This window comes from Dendroctonus ponderosae, unplaced genomic scaffold (assembly GCF_020466585.1).
Source record: "Dendroctonus ponderosae isolate FM_Combo_2020 unplaced genomic scaffold, Dpon_F_20191213v2 Dpon_F_20191213_1, whole genome shotgun sequence".
Taxonomy (NCBI): Eukaryota; Metazoa; Arthropoda; class Insecta; order Coleoptera; family Curculionidae; genus Dendroctonus; species Dendroctonus ponderosae.
Genome location: NW_026017110.1, coordinates 9,073,146 through 9,091,120, shown reverse-complemented (window position 1 = coordinate 9,091,120; position 17,975 = coordinate 9,073,146). Strand labels below are relative to the sequence as shown.

Sequence of the window (17,975 nt, the reverse complement as noted above, 5' to 3'; positions counted from 1 at the left end):
AATTCATCAGTTCCAAATCAATCCTTTGTCATCAGGGCGCATTCACCAAACTATTCAAAGCCCGACTAACTTCTAACTTCATTATTCCAGGCAATCGGAATCCGAAACCCGACCCAGCTCGAATGCTGATTCGCTAGACGACAGCGTCATCAGAAGTAAAATTGATGAAGCCAATCAACTAATCGCTCGAGTAAAGAAAGCGCTGGGTAAAATCAAGGCCCGGAAACCCTGCGAAGGCTTTGAAGCCAATTCCAGCTCTACTGACATAGAGGAAACCATCAGAGCTTTGAAGCAGGAAACCGAGCAGTTGATAACTGGGTACTTTTCATCAAACCACTGATCGCTTCAGGTTAAAACCGTGGTTTCTCCCATAGGGATGCCGATGCAGAGGAGAACCAACTGCAAACACCAACCCCTGTGGAAGATGAAGAGATTGTCGTTGCTCCTCCCAGGCAAACTTGCCCCCATTATCGCAATCCGCTAAGAAACATCGAACTTCAAAGGCCGAAGACTAGAAGAAACGAGGCAGGTCAGTTCAAAGCCATGCCGAGAGTTATGTGCGAAAACTGTGTATTTATACAAGTTTTCATGTGGACAAACGTCTTTGAAAAATTTATCACAACTAGAAAAACAATCTTTAAAAGATTAAATTCATATGCGTGAAATAAATCGCACAGTCTGAGTGCAAATCTGCCTATCAAACGAATCCGAAAGTTTCTTTATGGGACTTCATAGGACTCAAATCCGGATATTGAGACGGTTATTTCGAAGCGTCTATTTCTTTCTCGATAAACCACGCTTGTTATCTGCTCTTATAGCGGGTTTGGAGCTGGATTGAAACTTATTTTATTTGCTAAAACGGCCCTTTTTGAAATTGAAATTTTCGATACTTCGGAGAAATTTCAAGAAAACTTGAGTTGTATGGTTACGATTCAAATTCCGAATGACTCCGCTTTTTTTGTCGTACAGAACCCGTTTTCCTATTGTTGGAGATAGGATTCAGTAGTGAGAACGTAAGAGAAGAAATGGTGACAGTTTTCACACATTTTCGATGTTTAAATATCACACATTTAGCTGCAAGATTAAATCAAAATTTCATGTTTTTTGCCACATTTTCGTTCATTTTCTTTCGCTTTCACAAGAACTCTTTTCTACACTCCTGGATAGAGTAGGGAATGGCGCTTCTACGAGATGAAGCACCGCTTGAAAAATGTTAGCAATTTTCACAGAAAAGTCAAAGTTACCAGAAAACAAAGTTTTGCGCGCTTGTTTTTTTAAGTCGGAAATCGAATGCCGCCGATTCGAAGTTAGGAAATAGCGAGAATTTTCACACACCAAGCGAAATTCCGATATTACAGTGGCAGTTCGTAACGAAAAATAGTCAAAAACTCGCCCATTTCCAGAAAATCAAACTAGATTAAATCCGGTCGCAATACCGCTAACTACCAGAACATCATGCAATATTACGTTTTTCCTCGCCATTCCATACATAAAATGAACGAATAATTCGATTATTCCCCTCACTACTTCTAACCGCTGCTATCTAGACGACGATCTTTCCGGGCCTGTTCAAAGAAACAAGTTCATCACGCGACCGGATATCGAGCAGCTTGCCACCAGCAGCAGCTTCGAGCAGCTGCAAGAGAAGCTAGAAACCATCTCTGAAACTACCGAAAGCACGCCAAGAAAACCTGGTAATTCGATAAAAAAAAACTCCCGACTTTTGCTGAAAATTGCTTTGTAGCTGAACGCCGAGAGCAGCTGGATAAAGCCTGCAATACTGCGCCCTTAACGGCTGAGAGCAAAGAGGTGCAGGTGGCGCCTGAAACGAACACTGTTGGAGCATGCTGCAGCTGCCCCAAGTGCGTTGAGGTAAATCCACGCTACTCAGTAGCTAATTGCGTTGTTGTGCAGAGAAAACAAGAAAATTCAAGCCAACGGGGGTTGGACCAAGAAGAATGTGGCTATAGAAACTGAGCCACTTTCACTCTGCAAGCCGCTAGAAATCCAGAACCTTCCTCCTGCAGATATTCCCTCTAGGCGAAAATGTAGCACCTGCCAAGCCGAATTCTTGCCCCTATTGGAGATTCTCCCCATCCCCCAAGTGTGCGATAAATGCAAAGTGGTGCTACAGCACGAAAATTTACCTAGCTGCTGCATACGCCCAAAATCAAAGGCAGGTTTACTAATTTATAAAGTTCTTGTGTCAAAACACTTGAACGGTTGCAGCTGAAGAAACTGACCATTCAAGTCTTGCCGCCCATTGTGATCAAGCAGGGCCTTACTTTGAGGCAAGTCCTCAACTTATCAATCGGGCCTAATGGGAAAAGCAGCAATCAGGTCCAAGACACTGAAAATGTTGCTTACTTTGCAACAACATCCAACGATCTGCGAGTCTCTTGGTCTTCCAAAAAGAATGAAGATGTGTGGTTTAATGACGAACCCATCAGTGGCCCTTTGGGAGAGAATGAGGAGAACTTTAATTCTCCTATTGTAGTCGATAACAATGAAATAGATGCTCCAGATGTGGAAACTGTTGAGGTCCAGCATCAGCCAGAGCAGGATCCGCCCCACTTTCCAACCTTCCCTACGAGTCAAAGCTCGTGTAGCCAACCGGAGGCTTTTCTGCACGACATCGACAACGAAAGCCAGTTTGTGTCAAATTCGCACCTACAACCGCCCGGAAATATTAACGGTATTTCCTTTATTTCCATAGTGGTGATTAATTTTTTAATGGCTCTTGGCAGATTTACTAGCAGAACTGGCCGATTCCCGAAACTTGAGTCCTGAGCTGGAGGCGCAGCTACGCAACAGAATTCTTTGGTACAAATCGTACCATATCTTCGACAACCCCAACAAGCACGACCCCGGCCCTTTGGACAAAAAATCTTTAGAGAAACTCTCCCAGATAGACTTGCAGTTCTACAAAACCTTCATCAACCCCAACCCCACTTTATCTCAGGAGATATTCACTCCTCATCAGTCCCGTAACAAACTGATGGGCTTTGAGTCGAAAATGGTAGCTGGTTATTCGCATTTAATCCGCACTCAATCAGTAGTCCCATTTTTTAGGTGCAGTGCAACGAATCGATGCTTTTGGACGAGCCGCAAGCGCCTGAAGCCCAAAAGACGCCAATGGCCGACAAAGAAAACGAGCTGGAGTCAACGGTAACACTTTACTATTCAAAGCTTGTGACGGCTTAAATGATTTGTTCCAGATAACAGTACTGAGGATGAAGGAAGCTGAGAAGAAACAACAGAACTCTTTGCGAGAAAGCCATCCAGAGTCTTATTCATCTCCTTCAGAAGTCACTGTCACTATCTCCTATTCGGTGTCTTCTGAAGAGAGACTGAGGGCGAAAGACTCGAAAAAGAGCACATCGGAAATGCATGAAACCGAGGTGAAAACCATCGACCTAGACGATTATCAAGAGCTGCCTAAGGATCTAGAGGTACCTAACTAGAACTTCTTTCTAAAGCCGCTTCTTTGTCTTCATATCGCTTCTAGGACAAGGTGATTAACGTGAAGGACAAAGAAGTGATCAGCAAGCTGAAGGACAAGCTCAAAAGTGTGGACACCAAAGACTCACAGCCCATTTTCACGTTAAGAAAACAGACTGCTGATGAGGAGACTGTTGATCAGTTCCTGAAGGGACTGACTAAATTTAAGGAGAACAAGGAAGAATCCGGCCAACAGCGTAAGTTGGTTTGATTAATTGACTAACTTGACTGTTTTTTTAAATGTTTTGACTGGCAGACTCCGTTGACTCCAGCAGCAACGACTCCCAAAACGGAACAACTAGTGTTAACTATCTGTTGAGTCAACATCTGGAATTGGGGAAAAATGGTATGATTCTGATGAACCAGATTGGGGGAAACTAACCCGGTTTATTCACAGGGAGATACAGGGATGAAGAGAACTTGTTTGCTCAAGTGCCGCATCCTAAAATCGTCAAACCTGTTAAGGAACTAAAAATTCCTCAACGAGACCAAGAGATTGCAAGACCAAGACCTAGGCATCAACTGCATCGATTTTTACCGGACACTTCCAATAGGTGATTCATTATTAACCGAAAATTTTTCCGAATTTTCACTTCGCGGAAATCAAAGTGCCCACGTTGTGGATAATGTCGTTCCGAACACTTTTTCTTAGTTGCGGTTCTTGTGCAAATGCGTTTTTTTGCGAATCAATGACGTCCAGGGTTTTCTATTGGAAAGCTTGTGCAGTTCAACAGTGGAAAACTGGCGCATTTGCCCAAGAAACGCCACTAAGTAAAAGTGTTCGCAATGACAGAATCTACAAAGTGAGCAACTAAATTAGAAAATTATCTATTGTTTTGGTTAGTGAAACAGTGACAAGCAACTCATTATCAGAAGGGGAAGTTCGATGCAAGCACAGTGTTAGCAATGGGGAAATTCACCCCTGCCGCTCTCGCTGGCCACCTCGACGACAAAGAACGATTTTAACGAAACGAAATTTTCCGCTACCGCTGACCCATCACGAAGCTCATAATAGGGGCACCTTAGGAAAGTTTAATCTGGACGACCCGAAACTGGCCATTGAGCAGCGACGGAACTACTTCAACAACTGGGTTACTTACTACGTGAAGCCGCAAGATGTTTATGAGAGCACCACCTCGAGCTGTAGCAACAATAAATAAATCCGTCCGAATTTGTGGCTTTAATTTTAATAAAAATCAAGCTTTGCGGCAATTGTTGCTCACAACAGTATCGACAGAATTGGGGAAAAATAAATATGAATTAGAGAGATCTAGATAAAAAAAACATTGGCACCAACACGAAATAGTAAGTCCAATTTCCGGTAAGTTTCTGGTTTATCAGGCGTTGGCGTTTGAAGTTAACAATATCTCATCTTAGAGATAATCATTTGCTAACGACTGTGCTTGGTACCCAGATAGCACAAAATATTACATACATATTTAGGAAATATTTATATGTCTGCTACATATTTCAGATCAAAAGCAAGTATTTCTTAAATATTATTTTTTAAATATTTGTTTCTAATATTTAATTAGCATGAAACAAATAAGTTATTAATCATTTTCTTATTACATAATACTTTTTGTACCTATATATAACAACCTTAACACCCAAAAAGTTACTAATATATTATTTTTAATAAATGTGAACAAACTTTAGAACATATTATCTGAATTTTTATTGATCAATGAATAGCAAATATTTCAGAGCAAAAGGAAATATTTTTTAAATATTATTTAAATGTTATTTAGAAAATATTTGTTTCGCAGTGGGTTTGATAACTTTGACGTCTGTTGTCACCGTTCACCATGTTTCGACGAAAAAGCGACATTATCGAACGAACGCCAAACCTTTTGAGTTTGATTTTGAATAAATCAATGCATAACTCTATTTCTAAAAACATTTTAATCTGGATTTTCGTAAAGTTTGTCAGTCATTGTGTCATATTGAGAGTACTATCGGTAGAGTTCAATTTTGGAGCTTTCATGGCGCGTTAATAGACGGCGCTTTAGGTCAGACATGTTTTGGCCAACGTGCTTTGAGGACACCAAAAAATCGTTGGGCCGTTGAGGAGGAAATTCAATGGCAGCTTTTCTATGAACTTTTCTCTTCTGCATCCAATTTGGATTTTTTTTTAATTTCTGAGATTTAGGACCGCATAATATGAGTTCAAGTGTTACTGCTTTAAAAGTAAAATTCTCAGCATCGGACCATTAAACTTGATAGATTATCGGTTAATAAGAAAAAAATACGAAAAAATACAATTAGAACTTACTTAACCCGTCTAGGCCGTCTGCCGATGGCACAACCGAACAAGTATTAACAAGAGTATGAAGAGTTGCGTGTCTTTCGATGTGGATGTCGTCGATGTGACGTCAGACGGATTTCCAGCATGGCCGCGGCACCTCTGACAGCTTGACATCAAAATACAGCAAAAAACGAAGAAAACGCGACGAAAACAATAAGAAACCCCACAGAAAAACCAGTGCGTTCGACATAGGAACAGTGCCCAAATCGGAATCCGCGGTTTCGCCTCCTCTAGCACGCGACCCGAACGAAAATCGGGACAAAACATCGTTTTTGGTGCAGTTTTTGTGACCACCTGGCTTACGGCCGGGCCCCGATCTTCGGAAAACTATGGGCGACCAGTGTTTTGCAACCGATTATTCAAGGTCTCTAGTTTTAAATTGGTAAATAAAAATCTCAGCATTATATCACATTGTTCAGAAGTTTCGCCTGTCCTCGCTGATAATCAATCTGGTGATCAAAACAAATAGAATACATAATATACAATAGATATGATTTTTTTGACACAACGGGGCTTTGCCCCTGACGCCTTTCCGTTGGAATTATTCTATTTTCACCCGTAAACTAGTCAGCGTTTAATTTGCGTAAAATGCTCAGTCAGTGACCCCAAAAGTGTTTGCGCCTTCACCCCCAATTGATTAAAGGGCGGAAATCAAATTTGTTTCTCCTTACGTTGTAGGTGACCGATTTTTCTTCTTTATAGACCTAGTTGCTGTCTGTCTGGCAGCACCGGATGCCTCCACTGCTGGGCGCCCCCTCGCCCGTCCGCCAGTTGAGGCGCATGGACTCCACTACCGGCACCCGCTACGCGTTAACAAGCCCCCCCAGTTGCCCCAGCACCCCTGGTTCAACCCAGATAGGTACAAACCCACTCCAACCCTAATCATTCATTCTATCTATTCTATACACATTGATATCTGTTGCTGCGGCTGCTGCTCCTTAGTATGCACAAAAACATCATTAATAGTTCTTTAACTAATTGGGAAATCGAAATGGAAACCCAACCCAGCCAAAAGCGATAAGACTGTATCGAAAGTGCTTTATAATCTGAACGAATTTTTATTGTATGTACCTTTCCAGGACAATAAATTACGGGCATATTGATAACAATGTTGCAAATCATAAAAATACTGATGGTTCAGTTACGATGTTAAATAAATTCTCTGTTCTGTCTCTTTTCCTAGGTTCTCCCTCGGGACTATGTACCGCTCTATTCGACTACAAGGCGCAGGGGGAGGATGAGCTGTCTCTTCGCAAAGGCGAAATCGTGGTGATTCTCTCTAAGGATGCGAAAATATCCGGCGATGAAGGCTGGTGGACTGGGAAGATTGGAGACAAAGTGAGTGAAAACATTTTTTAAATTCAATTGCTGTTTAATCAATTGTTTTCGGCAGGTGGGAATCTTCCCGGCGAACTTTGTCATAGATGCAGCCGAAGAGGAAATCAACCATGTGGACTCGATCTTTGCCGATGTTAATCTGGTTAAAATCGATTTTAAGGAACTCAAGCTGGATGAGGTGATAGGAGTGGGCGGCTTTTGCAAGGTATGCACCGGGATTTTTCGACTGTTTAAATAGTCCAACTAACACAATAATTGTAGGTCTATCGAGGGGAATGGCAAGGGACAGAAGTGGCGGTGAAAGCGGCGCGCCAGGACGCCGACGAAAACCTGCAAGTCACCCTGGAAAATGTGATAAAAGAAGCGAAACTCTTCTGTCTTTTGCGGCACGAAAACATCGTCTCGTTAAAGGGCGTTTGCCTGCAGGAGCCCAATCTCTGCCTGGTGAGCTTTGGCGATTTTCAACCAACTGGAGGTAAATGCTGATTTTGGGCTGGTTGCAGATTCTGGAGTACTGTCGTGGCGGTTCCCTCAACCGGGTACTAGCCGGTCGGAAGATCCGACCAGATGTGCTGGTGGATTGGGCGATTCAGATCGCTCGAGGCATGGACTATCTGCACTCGAGAGCCCCAATTTCCCTCATACACCGCGACTTGAAGAGTTCGAATGGTAAGTAACCGCTTTAATCCTATTGCAATCAGTACCCATTTGGGACACCATCGGGTTTTTCCCGGCTACAAATGGCATTTCCTTTTCTGCGGTGTGTTTACTATGTTCAGCACGGCGTCGTGACGATTAGAGGACGGTGACCTGGCCGCTAACATTCATATATACCTGGCGATTGTCGTTTTTTCGCGTTAAAGGCCTTGGTTTACTGGGAATCCGCCGTTGCCGCTCAGTGTATTTCCTGCGGTTACAAAAACCCAAATGCGCATTTTTGTGGCGGATGTTCCAAACTGACCAATTTGGACAGCCTTACGTTCACTGCGCGCATTTGCATTCAAGCATCCTTGCCCGCCGCCTGAAACGGCTGTTCAATGCCGAAAGGAAATGAATTCATTATAGTCGGCTTATTTCCTTTGCATTGGCATATTTTGTGGATTTTTATCAAAAATAATTAATAGTCAGGTTTAACAGAGGCCCTGACTGCTAATGGGATCTTTTTTAATCCTTTCGACTCGAAACCTTCGAGAATATAGTTAAATAGAGTAGTAAAATAAAGCTATCGAAAAGGTCCTCAGGACTAGGGTTTTAAACGTGCCTCATCGGCCTACGGTCTAAGTTTGATAATCCACTGTTGTTTTTGTTTCAGTTTTACTTAGCGAAGCGATCGAAAACGACGATTTAAACTGCAAGACTTTGAAAATTACCGATTTTGGCCTGGCCAGAGAAGTCTATCAGACGACCCGGATGTCACAAGCAGGTTTGTTTAACGTATTCAAATCGTTGCAAAAACCTCAACTGAACCGTTGTAGGAACGTACGCCTGGATGGCACCGGAAGTAATCCGAGAGTCGACTTTTTCTAAGGGAAGCGACATCTGGAGTTATGGGGTGCTGCTATGGGAATTGCTAACCGGGCAAGTCCCCTATAAAGGCATCGACACCCTTGCAGTTGCTTATGGGGTGGCTTCCAATCGGCTGACTTTGCTCATTCCCACCACATGCCCGCAACCCTGGAAGGAACTGATGGAAAGTGAGTTGAGCGACGGCGTGATGAAAACTCCGATTGCCAAACAAAAGTGTTTGTTTAGAATGTTGGGAGGCAGATCCGCACAATCGGCCCTCATTCGAGCAGATTTTGGAGGATCTGAACGAGATCGCACACTCGTCCTTCACTCAAACCCCGCACGAGTCCTTCCACATCATGCAGGAAGACTGGCGCCAGGAGATTGAGGAAGTGCTGCTCGATCTGCGCAGGAAAGAAAAGGTACTAATCCAACCACCCGAAAAGCCGCCTAATTAAATTAATCAATTCCCGTTTCTCTTACAAGGCGTGCAAGTCATACGAAGAGGTAAAGTTCGATAGTGTGGTTGATTGATGATGATCAAGAGATTAATTGATTTTTTTATTTGAGTTTTGCACGAGTTTATCATGCATGCATGATTTGAGACACACAATTTCCTTCCACTGAGTTTCATTGTTCAATGGTTTATTCCAACTTTGATCGATGATAAAGTTCTTCATCTTCACTACTCGAAAATTTCAACCCAATAGCCTGTTTTTTACAGTTCCGCATCAGAGCCATAAGAGTCCAACTTCCCATATTTCCTTAAAAAAACATGAGTCTAAAACAGGGGAAGTTCGAATGAACCATTAAACTTGAACATTGTCTTAAACCTGTTGCGCGTTGTAATGAAATTGTCGATGTTTAGGAGTTGCGGAGCAGAGAAGAGAAGATCAACAGGGCCCAGATGGAGCAACGCCGACACGAAGAGCACTTGAAGCAGAAGGAGCTAGAACTACACGAAAGGGAAATGTACATTTTGGCCAGGGAGTTGGACTATATGATTCAGCATCAGCAACCTACGCCTACTCCCAAGAAGCGAAAGGGTGAGTTCTACGATTTATCCGGGAAATATTCTGTGACTGGTCTTGATGGTTTGCAGGCAAATTCAAACGCTCCCGGCTTAAATTGAAGAAGGATTCGGGCTCGATAATCAGCTCTCCTTCGGATTTTCGACACAAATTGACGGTGAAGCATACAGTTGACCCCAAGGGGGGCCTTGGAGGCTTAATCAGCCCGAACAGTCCGCCTGGTACTCCCATAGGCCGCTTGAGAGCCATTGCGCGTAAGTAAACGTACTTTTTTTTTGCTGAAGCAGCAAACGGAAAAGTTCTGCTGGAGGAACTTTCCTCCAGCAATAGCAGCATTTTCTGGAATTTCTGGCATGTGTTTTGATTGGCATGAGTTTGTTTTTCCACTTCTACTATAGTGTGTGTTGTGTTTTCTGGACATTCTAGATTTTTGTTAGTTGTGTGAAACCTTGGCCTTGCAATTATTCGACTAGGTTTTGTTTATTTTCCATCAACTACGTATAAACCGGGGATTCGGTCGCGATTTGAAAGCACCACAACACACACACACACTCAAACAACTAAAGAAGGTAAATTGGAAAAATGGCCATTTTCTTTCAGTCCCAGCGGACGGGGTAAAAGGTAAGACGTGGGGCCCAAGCACGTGCCATCAGAAGGAGAGGGGCCAAATCCTGCTGCCGGAGGCGAAAAGCAGCGCCATTTGGTCGAAGAGCGCCCCCAACTTGGACAAGACCAGACAGTCGTTGATTGGGCGGAATCAGTCCTGCGATACAGGTAACGTTTCTCCCACTCTGAGCACCAAGTCCGCATATTCGAGAGGCTTCAGGCTGTTCAACAAGATGCTGAACAGCCTGAGCCATCGCGATAGGAAGCCAGTCGACTCGTCCCGTAAAAACAGTATCACCATGAGCCCCGTAAACGATCACGCGCTCAGAAGGACTGGCGCCCTGTATCAGAACAATCGGCTCAGTCGCTCGATCGGAAACATCGACGACTCGATGCATTATGACACGGTTTTTAGTACGGACAGTTTCATTATAGCGAAGGGCGTTGGGGGGCCTTTAGGGGAGTCGAGCGACGATGTCAGCGTTGATTTGGAGTCCCAAGACTGAGAAGTTTTTCATTCATTAACTAGGCGAGTTCCTAACTTTTCGCGTACAACAAATCATTTCGTAATCGAAAATATTCAGATTTCTTGCCGAACTTCATGTCATTTTAGTCAAATCTGGAGGCCTTTGAAGCTCAAACATTCGATCAGAGGTTGCCCGCACCAGCTCTTTGTATATAGATTCATTATGTAGAACGTTTAAATCTTATTTTAGTGTAGGTTCGCTATGTACAGGGTGAGGATCGACAATGCGCTGTTGGTTTAAAGCATTAAAAAAGTGGTCTTTCAACTACACTGATCTGTTGTTTTATATTTTTTATTACAATTTTATGCTCTATTCAGTAATAGAAACAGAAAGTCTGTCTGTCGCTCAAGCGGTTTTTTAGAGTTGGGGAAAATACTAGAGCGGTTTTGAGAACTATTTTTTGGCAGTAAACATTTTGTCGCTTAAACGGTGTTCTAAGAATGAGCCAAAAGCTAAGAGCGGTTTAAAGAAGATCAGAATGATTTTTTATCTGGCCATTTTTTTGAGATGATTAGAAGCTTTTCCTAGTTGATGTTTAATATGAAAAAAATGGAGAATTTTGAGTTTTATGCAGTAGTGGCAGCAAGAAGTCTGTCGATCAAACGTTTTGGGTAAAAAAAAATGCTAGATAATTGCTCCATGTGACTCACCCTGTATAGGTCAATAATATACGAGGATAAATAAATAAGAACACTTTGGGCTAGTGAAAAATTACTTAATTTTAATTTATTAGTGTACAAATGTCGGGGACTCCAACCAAAGTCGAATTCCAATAGTTTAATTAAATACTGACTTTTGTTGTTCTTTGCCCCCCCTCAAAGGCTACTCGCAGGAGTGTCTTCCAAGCATTATATGTAAGTCTTGATTGATTGATTGGTTCACCTTTTTTTTTTAATTGTCCCCATTATTCATTTGATTTATTTATTATTTTTAAGTTTGTAGCTTTTAAGCACCGCATGACTAGATTGTTTTCATTTTGACTACTATTAGCCAATAGCTTATTTAATTAGTTGACTTTTTAAGTATTTTAGCCGTGTCGTGTAGCTTGTAGGTGTAAATGCGACCTTATTTTAATTTAATGCTTAGATTTTTTTTTCAATAAACCGTTTTCCTGGTGATGGTCCAACAGTTGTATAACGTTGTTATATTTTAATAAAAACTATAACAACCCTAAATACTAGTTTTTTTCCTACTACTACTACTACTACTACTAGCATGTGTACCAGCCACCACTAAAACAACCCTTTGAGTTTTGTAAAAATATGATTTTAACTAGCTGGGCATTGGATTGGAGATAGATTAGTTGTAGCCAAGTGCATTTTGCGTATTTTTGCAAACCGCTAACGTACCTTAAGGCCGATAGGGTGGAGGGTTTGGGCTGCCACCAATAACAGCTGGTTAACTTTTGGCGAAGCCAATCAGGTAACAATGAGGCCCTTGTCAAGGGGGGCAAACGGGCGAGTGAGTGCGCTTTTAATTTCTCCGTCCAACTCTGTTTGCTTTCAACAGATTACGTGCCTCCAGAGGATTGGGGCCCCGAGTACCCCATTGCGGGCGCTGTAAGACACAACATCCCGATGCCCACACTGTACAACGCCGAAGGTAAGAGGTGCAAACCGCCCCTAGACAAGCTCGCCAGTAATAATTTTTCTCCCCCTAGGACAACGGCTCAAGCCAAAGCTGAGTATCGTGGAACTCGTGCTTTATAACATCGCTGCCATGCTGGCTGGAGTGGCCTCAGGATACGATGTCAGACTGTCGAATATTTCGCCTCTTCATCCCCGCCTGCAGCCCAATGGGTGAGTGATTATTTTAAATATTTCGGACCAAAAATCCCATTCGTTGCAAATAATATCTCTATTAATAGCTGTTGCTAGCAAAGAGATACAATTTTCAAAGATTTAACAAAAATTTAAAAATATTCTAAAGCAAATGCTAATGCTTTGTTTAATGTATATAACACAAGATTTTTTAAAGACACCAAGACTATTACTGCACCTTACATCTCGTGGCAACTCATTATAACATTTCAGTCCCTTATAAAATAAACTGTTTTGACTAGAACTACTACTAACTCTATTCAAATATAAATTATCATTTGACCTAGTGTTATGATCATGTATGTCCTTCACAAACTTACAATTTTCTAACAGATGTCCTAGGGACAGATGGTTTAATATTTTGTAAATAAAAACGAATGTGTTATACATAACAGTCTGTCTAATACTCAACAAATTTGTTGATTCTAGCATATCACTAATTTTTAAAAATTTAAAATTAAAATTTAAAAATTGCAAATGAAGAATCTTGCTCGCTTTCTGTTAGAACCACTGAATAAAACCTTCGAAATTGTTTTCAGGCGAATCGAAGTGTCGGACCTGCCGGCCTGGCGGCCAGTAGAGCCGAAAGACTACGAATATTCCACCGTATCCGGATACAACCACAACACCTATCACGGTCCGACCAAACACTGCAGACCAATGTTGACGGGGTCGCAACTGCTCACCTTGAAGAACGAAGAAAAGCGCCCCTTGAGGTTCACGGATTCGCCTCAACATCATCCCCCCAATCCGTCGCCGAGACGCAAATCCAGCTCGACGAGCAACGACGGTTCGGATCTGTACGGGCCCTTTGAACGGGCCGCCACCATCTACATTCCTGGAGAATACCATCGGTAAGAGGGTGGATTGAGGAAAACAAAATCGGTTTTGAGGAACGTTTTGTTTCAGATGCCCACCCGAAATCGGGTGCGCAGCCAGACCGCCGGAATCCTACCCGGGGTATAACAGCCAGCAGGAGCAGAGCCACGGGTACAGTTCGGAGCACAGTGGAACCACTGCCACCCTTTATGGATATGGCACCGACTATGCGTATGATAATCCGAGTAGCGTGAGCAGCCAAAGTGGGGCGCGCACCCCCCAAAGGCTTACGCTCCACACGCATCGCAGAACGCCCTCCAACGTCTCCAATGCAAGTTCCACCACCACGAGTGGTTCGAATGTGAATCCCAGCTTTAGGTGAGAATTCATAGTCTAAGTATAGACGGGTAAAAAATGTTCAGTCCGTTTTTGAACTGCAGATTTTTGTTAGCGAAGTTTCGAAATGTCGGTGAAAATTGGAAAAATTAGCATAGCAATTGTACATTTCAGCACGTGCAGTCTGGTGTGTTCTATAAAAGGGTGTAAACGACAATCGTCTAGGAATGTTTGTTTTCGAATGATGAGTGTTTAAAGAAAACCGTGTTTATTATGCAGGTGTTGAAATGGGTTAAGTTTCAAAATCGCGGTAAAAATTGAAAAAAATTGGGCTTGAAAGCAGTAATTTCTGGATCTGTAGAGTCTTGTATGCTCTATAAAACGGCACAAGTCGTAGTTATCTAGACTATCTAGAAGAGTCTGTTATTGAGACGATTTTTTAAAGGAAATCGTGTTTATTTCGCATATGTTAAAATGATCCAGTTTTCAAAGTTGTAAAAGTTGGGCTTGAAAGTGAAAATTTTGGACTCAGTAGAGTCTGGTGTGCTCCATAAAAGGCCGTAAGAATTTTTTCGTTTAAGAATTTCCCTTGTCGAGTTACTATTTTGTAAAGGAAACCGCATTTATCAAACAGATGCTAAAATAAGCCAAGTTTTAAAATTGCTGTAAAAATTGGAAAAAATTGCATTGAAAGCAACGATTTCAGGACTTGCAAGGTCTTGCCTGCTCTATAAAATGGCGTAAGCTGGAATCGTCTAGCGATTTTCGTTTTCCAGTTATGATTTTCTTGAAAAAAACTGTTTTTATTACGCAGATGTTGAAATGAACCAATTTTTAAAATTGTGGTAAAAATTGGGTTTAATAGTAAAAATTTAAAAATTTGTAAAGTCTGGTATGCTTTATTTTTCTCCCGTTTTTATTACGCAGATGTTGAAATGAGCCAAGATTCAAAATTGCTGTAAAAATTGGAAAAATTTGGCTTGAAAGTGAAAATTTCAGGACTTTGGCAGTGTTTTGTGTAATTTATAAAATGGTTTTTGAGTTATAATTTTTTAAATAATACCGTGTTTGATGTTAAAATGAACCAAGCTTCAAGACGTGGTTAAAATTGGGAATTTTGGTTTCCAAGTGCAACTTGCCTAACTGGGAGAAAGTCTTCTGCTCTATAAAGCAAGGTAGATGGTGGCATTTTTTCAACGCCAAACTCAACTTCCACCTTAAGTTTATAAACTGAGATTTGGGCGTTTGTAGGTATTTAATGGGCGTTTTTTTTCTGTTGGCTGCAGGTTGGAGGAAGAGTACACTCCCACTCACTACCTGGCAAGGCGGCCGCAGTACGAGTTCGAGTACAATTCGTACTCGCGCACGAACTCGCAAGACTCCACCTTTGAACGCCCCAATACGCTAGAAACCGTAAGATTTGTTCATTGAGGGAAAAGGGGGATTTGCTATCTTTCCCTTGTTTAGGTGGGTTACACCAAGCTGCGTTCCAGCTTGAAAAGGAACAACTACGCATCTTCAGGGGGCGGGCACTCGGGCGGCAACACGCCCACCAATCCCACGCCCCCCGACAGTCTTACCAGTGACGACAGTTCGTACATTTCAGCAAAAGAAAGCAACAACGGCTCGGTCAGCAGGTAAGTCGATGTTTGATTCAAAGTAATTGCGGTAATTATTCATGTTAACAATAAGCATATTCCCTCAATGAGTGCATTTCCAAAAGAAACACTAAAAAAGTAGAAGACGAAAGAGTCTTTTACTGATTATCATCACGGTCACTAATTAACCACATCTACTAAGAAAACTGGTTGGTAAGCGAATCATCTACAAGGTGGGCACTTTTTTAATTTCGAACGCGAGCGTCTGATGTTTTTGGTTATTACCGTGATTGCTGCCATTGGTTGTTTCTCCCCAAGGGTCCGGTTTTCCCCTACCACCCTCATAGATCTGCCGGTGCCGGGGCAAAGTTTGGACCCCACTGTGCCCCTACAAGCGAGGCGCAGCCGTCCGAGGCCCACGCTGGCCGAAATGGAACGGGAATTTTTGTCATAATAACTATTTTGGCTTGGATTCCAACCAAAGCAATCAGGGTGGTTGAGCTATATTTCTAACCGCCTTTTGCTTCGATCCGACATAAGCTAGTCTTGAGAGCATATTCTTAAGGCAAAGTACTTTAGAAAATCACTTAGGTATGTTTTTTCTTCATTAATACTCATACTCAATATTAAAATAAGTGTAGAGTGAAAAGCAAGTCCTTTTGAACAGAGAGCTGATAAAATCTAGTCATTGAAATAATGAACATATTTTGAAATTGAGTATAAGAGACGACTTTTGCTTAGCTCAATTTTTAATTTAAGGCTTTTGATAGGCGTTAACTGCTCAAATGTACATTTACATTGTGAATAGGAGGACTCTGATGTTGGGTGAAACTCGTTGAAACAATCCACAGTGCCTGACGTATAAATGTTAATCAATGAAAACCTTCAACAGCCATAGTCATTCCTGTGCAATTTTTACCATTCGAATAGTCATTTTTAGTAGAGTGTCAAGACTTATTTTTTAATGTTTTTTTGACGCCCGAATCGAAGGGGAATCGCGTTTTTTTAAGAAGACTGTTATTCATTCCATTTTTCCTTGAAGTCCTTTTACTGTGTGAGCAAAAAAGAAACAAAGACCAATCTTCCCAGTTCATCAACTGGAATTAATCGTGCAGTTCGACTTGATTAAGTAATCACCTAATTTAGTTAATCGTGGATTTGTTCCCTGAATGTATATAATAGGTCAAATCTATTACACAAAAAAAAACATATATATTGACTAAGAGTAAGACTTTATATATATAGTGTAAATAGATTTTTTATAATAAATTATTTAAAATCTGTTAGTGCGTCTAGCAAGTAAGGTTTCAGTCAGTCAAGGGCTATTTCGCGGCCATCATAGCTATATTTTCATATAAGCAACGTATTAGTAATTTTAAACTAGTTTTTTGTCATTCCCGTTGCTCTACTGTTTATTATGTGCATTCCAGGACCTGTAAAAGAATCTAATACTCGATTGTGTGAGAATAAGCAACGTAGTAAATAAATACCATTTATTTCGAAAATTTTTGTGTTTTTTGTTGAGACTGCCTACACTTCGGGGCAGCAAGGGCTTCGCCGTTTGAAGAGTTTGAAGAGCACAAGGTTTTTCATTTATAGGAACTTTAATGGCTGATGTTGATTTTTTCAGTCAACTGCGTTCTCGCCTTAAAATATTTCTTCTTAATATCTATCTCTCAAGCTAATGAAAGAAGCAACTTGAAGTTTTGCATCTTTAGAATAAATTTGGCTGGACACATACGGGGAGTTCTATTAAAAGCGCTGATTTTTGCCAGTTTAAAAAATCTTCGCATGAAAATTGATGATTTCAGTCAACTACGCTGGTATTCCTAGTCGTGTTTTTCAAACTAAAGCAAGAGGCAAGTTGATATTTTTACTATTTTTAGAGGACACCCGACTACAAATGCTGAAGGCTTTATAAAAATCTCTCAACAACCTGATTTTTACCATTTAAGTAAATATCGGTCCCAAAATGTGTGTTGCCCAACTGCACTCTCTACCTACTTTAAAAATTTGCAAGTTCTGAAGTAAACCACGCAGCAATTCGAAATTTTTACCATCTTGAGAGACATTTGACACTAAAGATGCTGAAAAAAATTTGTAATATCAAAAAGTTTTGTAAAAATCGGACAAAATCAGTTTTGCCAGTTTGGTCAATCTAAGTCAAAATTACTGTTTTCAGTCAAATGCGTTCTTGTGTTTAAAAAATGGCATCTCCTAAACTGAAGCAAGGAAAACCATGGAATTTTCAACGTCTTTAGAAAACACTCGGATCTAAAAGTGCGGAAAATTTCAGAAGAATCGTACAAAATACTGTATCTTTCCAGCTTATTAAACGTGAGTCAACATTACTGTTTGCAGTTACCTACGTTTTGTCTCGAAAAATATTATCTTCCCAACCAAGTCAAGAAGCAATCAGAAGTTTTCACCATCTTGAGCAGACATGTCCAAAACACAATTTTGTAAAACTCGCCCAAAAACCTGAGTTTTGCAACTTTTGAGTTTTAAAATTAATGTTTTCAGTCAAATGCGGTTTTATTTTAAAAAATCGAGTCTTCGAAACCAAAGCAGTGAGAACCAAGAAT

At 41.3% G+C, this 17,975-nt stretch overlaps 2 protein-coding genes across 6 annotated transcripts in view; both read left to right on the top strand.

Annotated features, from left to right (window-relative positions):
* LOC109545888 overlaps positions 1 to 4,672 on the top strand; it is a 50,944-nt gene extending 46,272 nt beyond the window's left edge. The window contains exons 3-15 of the mRNA XM_048660747.1: positions 91 to 318; positions 375 to 529; positions 1,548 to 1,694; positions 1,745 to 1,862; positions 1,915 to 2,176; positions 2,230 to 2,695; positions 2,748 to 3,019; positions 3,073 to 3,168; positions 3,219 to 3,452; positions 3,509 to 3,698; positions 3,758 to 3,847; positions 3,899 to 4,055; positions 4,346 to 4,672. Coding sequence (XP_048516704.1) covers positions 91 to 318; positions 375 to 529; positions 1,548 to 1,694; positions 1,745 to 1,862; positions 1,915 to 2,176; positions 2,230 to 2,695; positions 2,748 to 3,019; positions 3,073 to 3,168; positions 3,219 to 3,452; positions 3,509 to 3,698; positions 3,758 to 3,847; positions 3,899 to 4,055; positions 4,346 to 4,661 — 2,731 coding nt within the window. The 3' untranslated portion in view covers positions 4,662 to 4,672. The remainder of the gene's footprint in view (positions 1 to 90; positions 319 to 374; positions 530 to 1,547; positions 1,695 to 1,744; positions 1,863 to 1,914; positions 2,177 to 2,229; positions 2,696 to 2,747; positions 3,020 to 3,072; positions 3,169 to 3,218; positions 3,453 to 3,508; positions 3,699 to 3,757; positions 3,848 to 3,898; positions 4,056 to 4,345) is intronic.
* Positions 4,673 to 5,890: 1,218 nt separating this feature from the next.
* On the top strand, positions 5,891 to 16,895 carry LOC109534689 (mitogen-activated protein kinase kinase kinase 10). Of its 5 annotated transcripts, XR_007280256.1 has the most exons (20): positions 5,891 to 6,191; positions 6,512 to 6,668; positions 6,993 to 7,147; positions 7,203 to 7,352; positions 7,409 to 7,591; positions 7,651 to 7,816; positions 8,460 to 8,570; positions 8,623 to 8,841; positions 8,900 to 9,075; positions 9,522 to 9,699; positions 9,756 to 9,938; positions 10,285 to 10,458; positions 12,327 to 12,419; positions 12,478 to 12,616; positions 13,177 to 13,491; positions 13,547 to 13,834; positions 15,079 to 15,205; positions 15,260 to 15,429; positions 15,709 to 15,981; positions 16,161 to 16,895. XR_007280256.1 is itself a non-coding variant. In XM_019900438.2 (19 exons), exons 2-19 carry the CDS (start codon positions 6,542 to 6,544, stop codon positions 15,842 to 15,844), a joined length of 3,090 nt encoding a protein of 1,029 aa, XP_019755997.2. In that variant the 5' UTR covers positions 5,891 to 6,173; positions 6,512 to 6,541; the 3' UTR covers positions 15,845 to 16,895. The 5 variants fall into 5 exon arrangements, 4 of the variants coding, with proteins under 4 accessions (XP_019755997.2, XP_048516707.1, XP_019755996.2 ...); XM_019900438.2 differs by having other exon boundaries at positions 5,891 to 6,173; positions 15,709 to 16,895; XM_048660750.1 differs by having other exon boundaries at positions 5,891 to 6,173; positions 6,488 to 6,668; positions 15,709 to 16,895.
* The last annotated feature ends 1,080 nt before the right edge of the window (positions 16,896 to 17,975 follow it).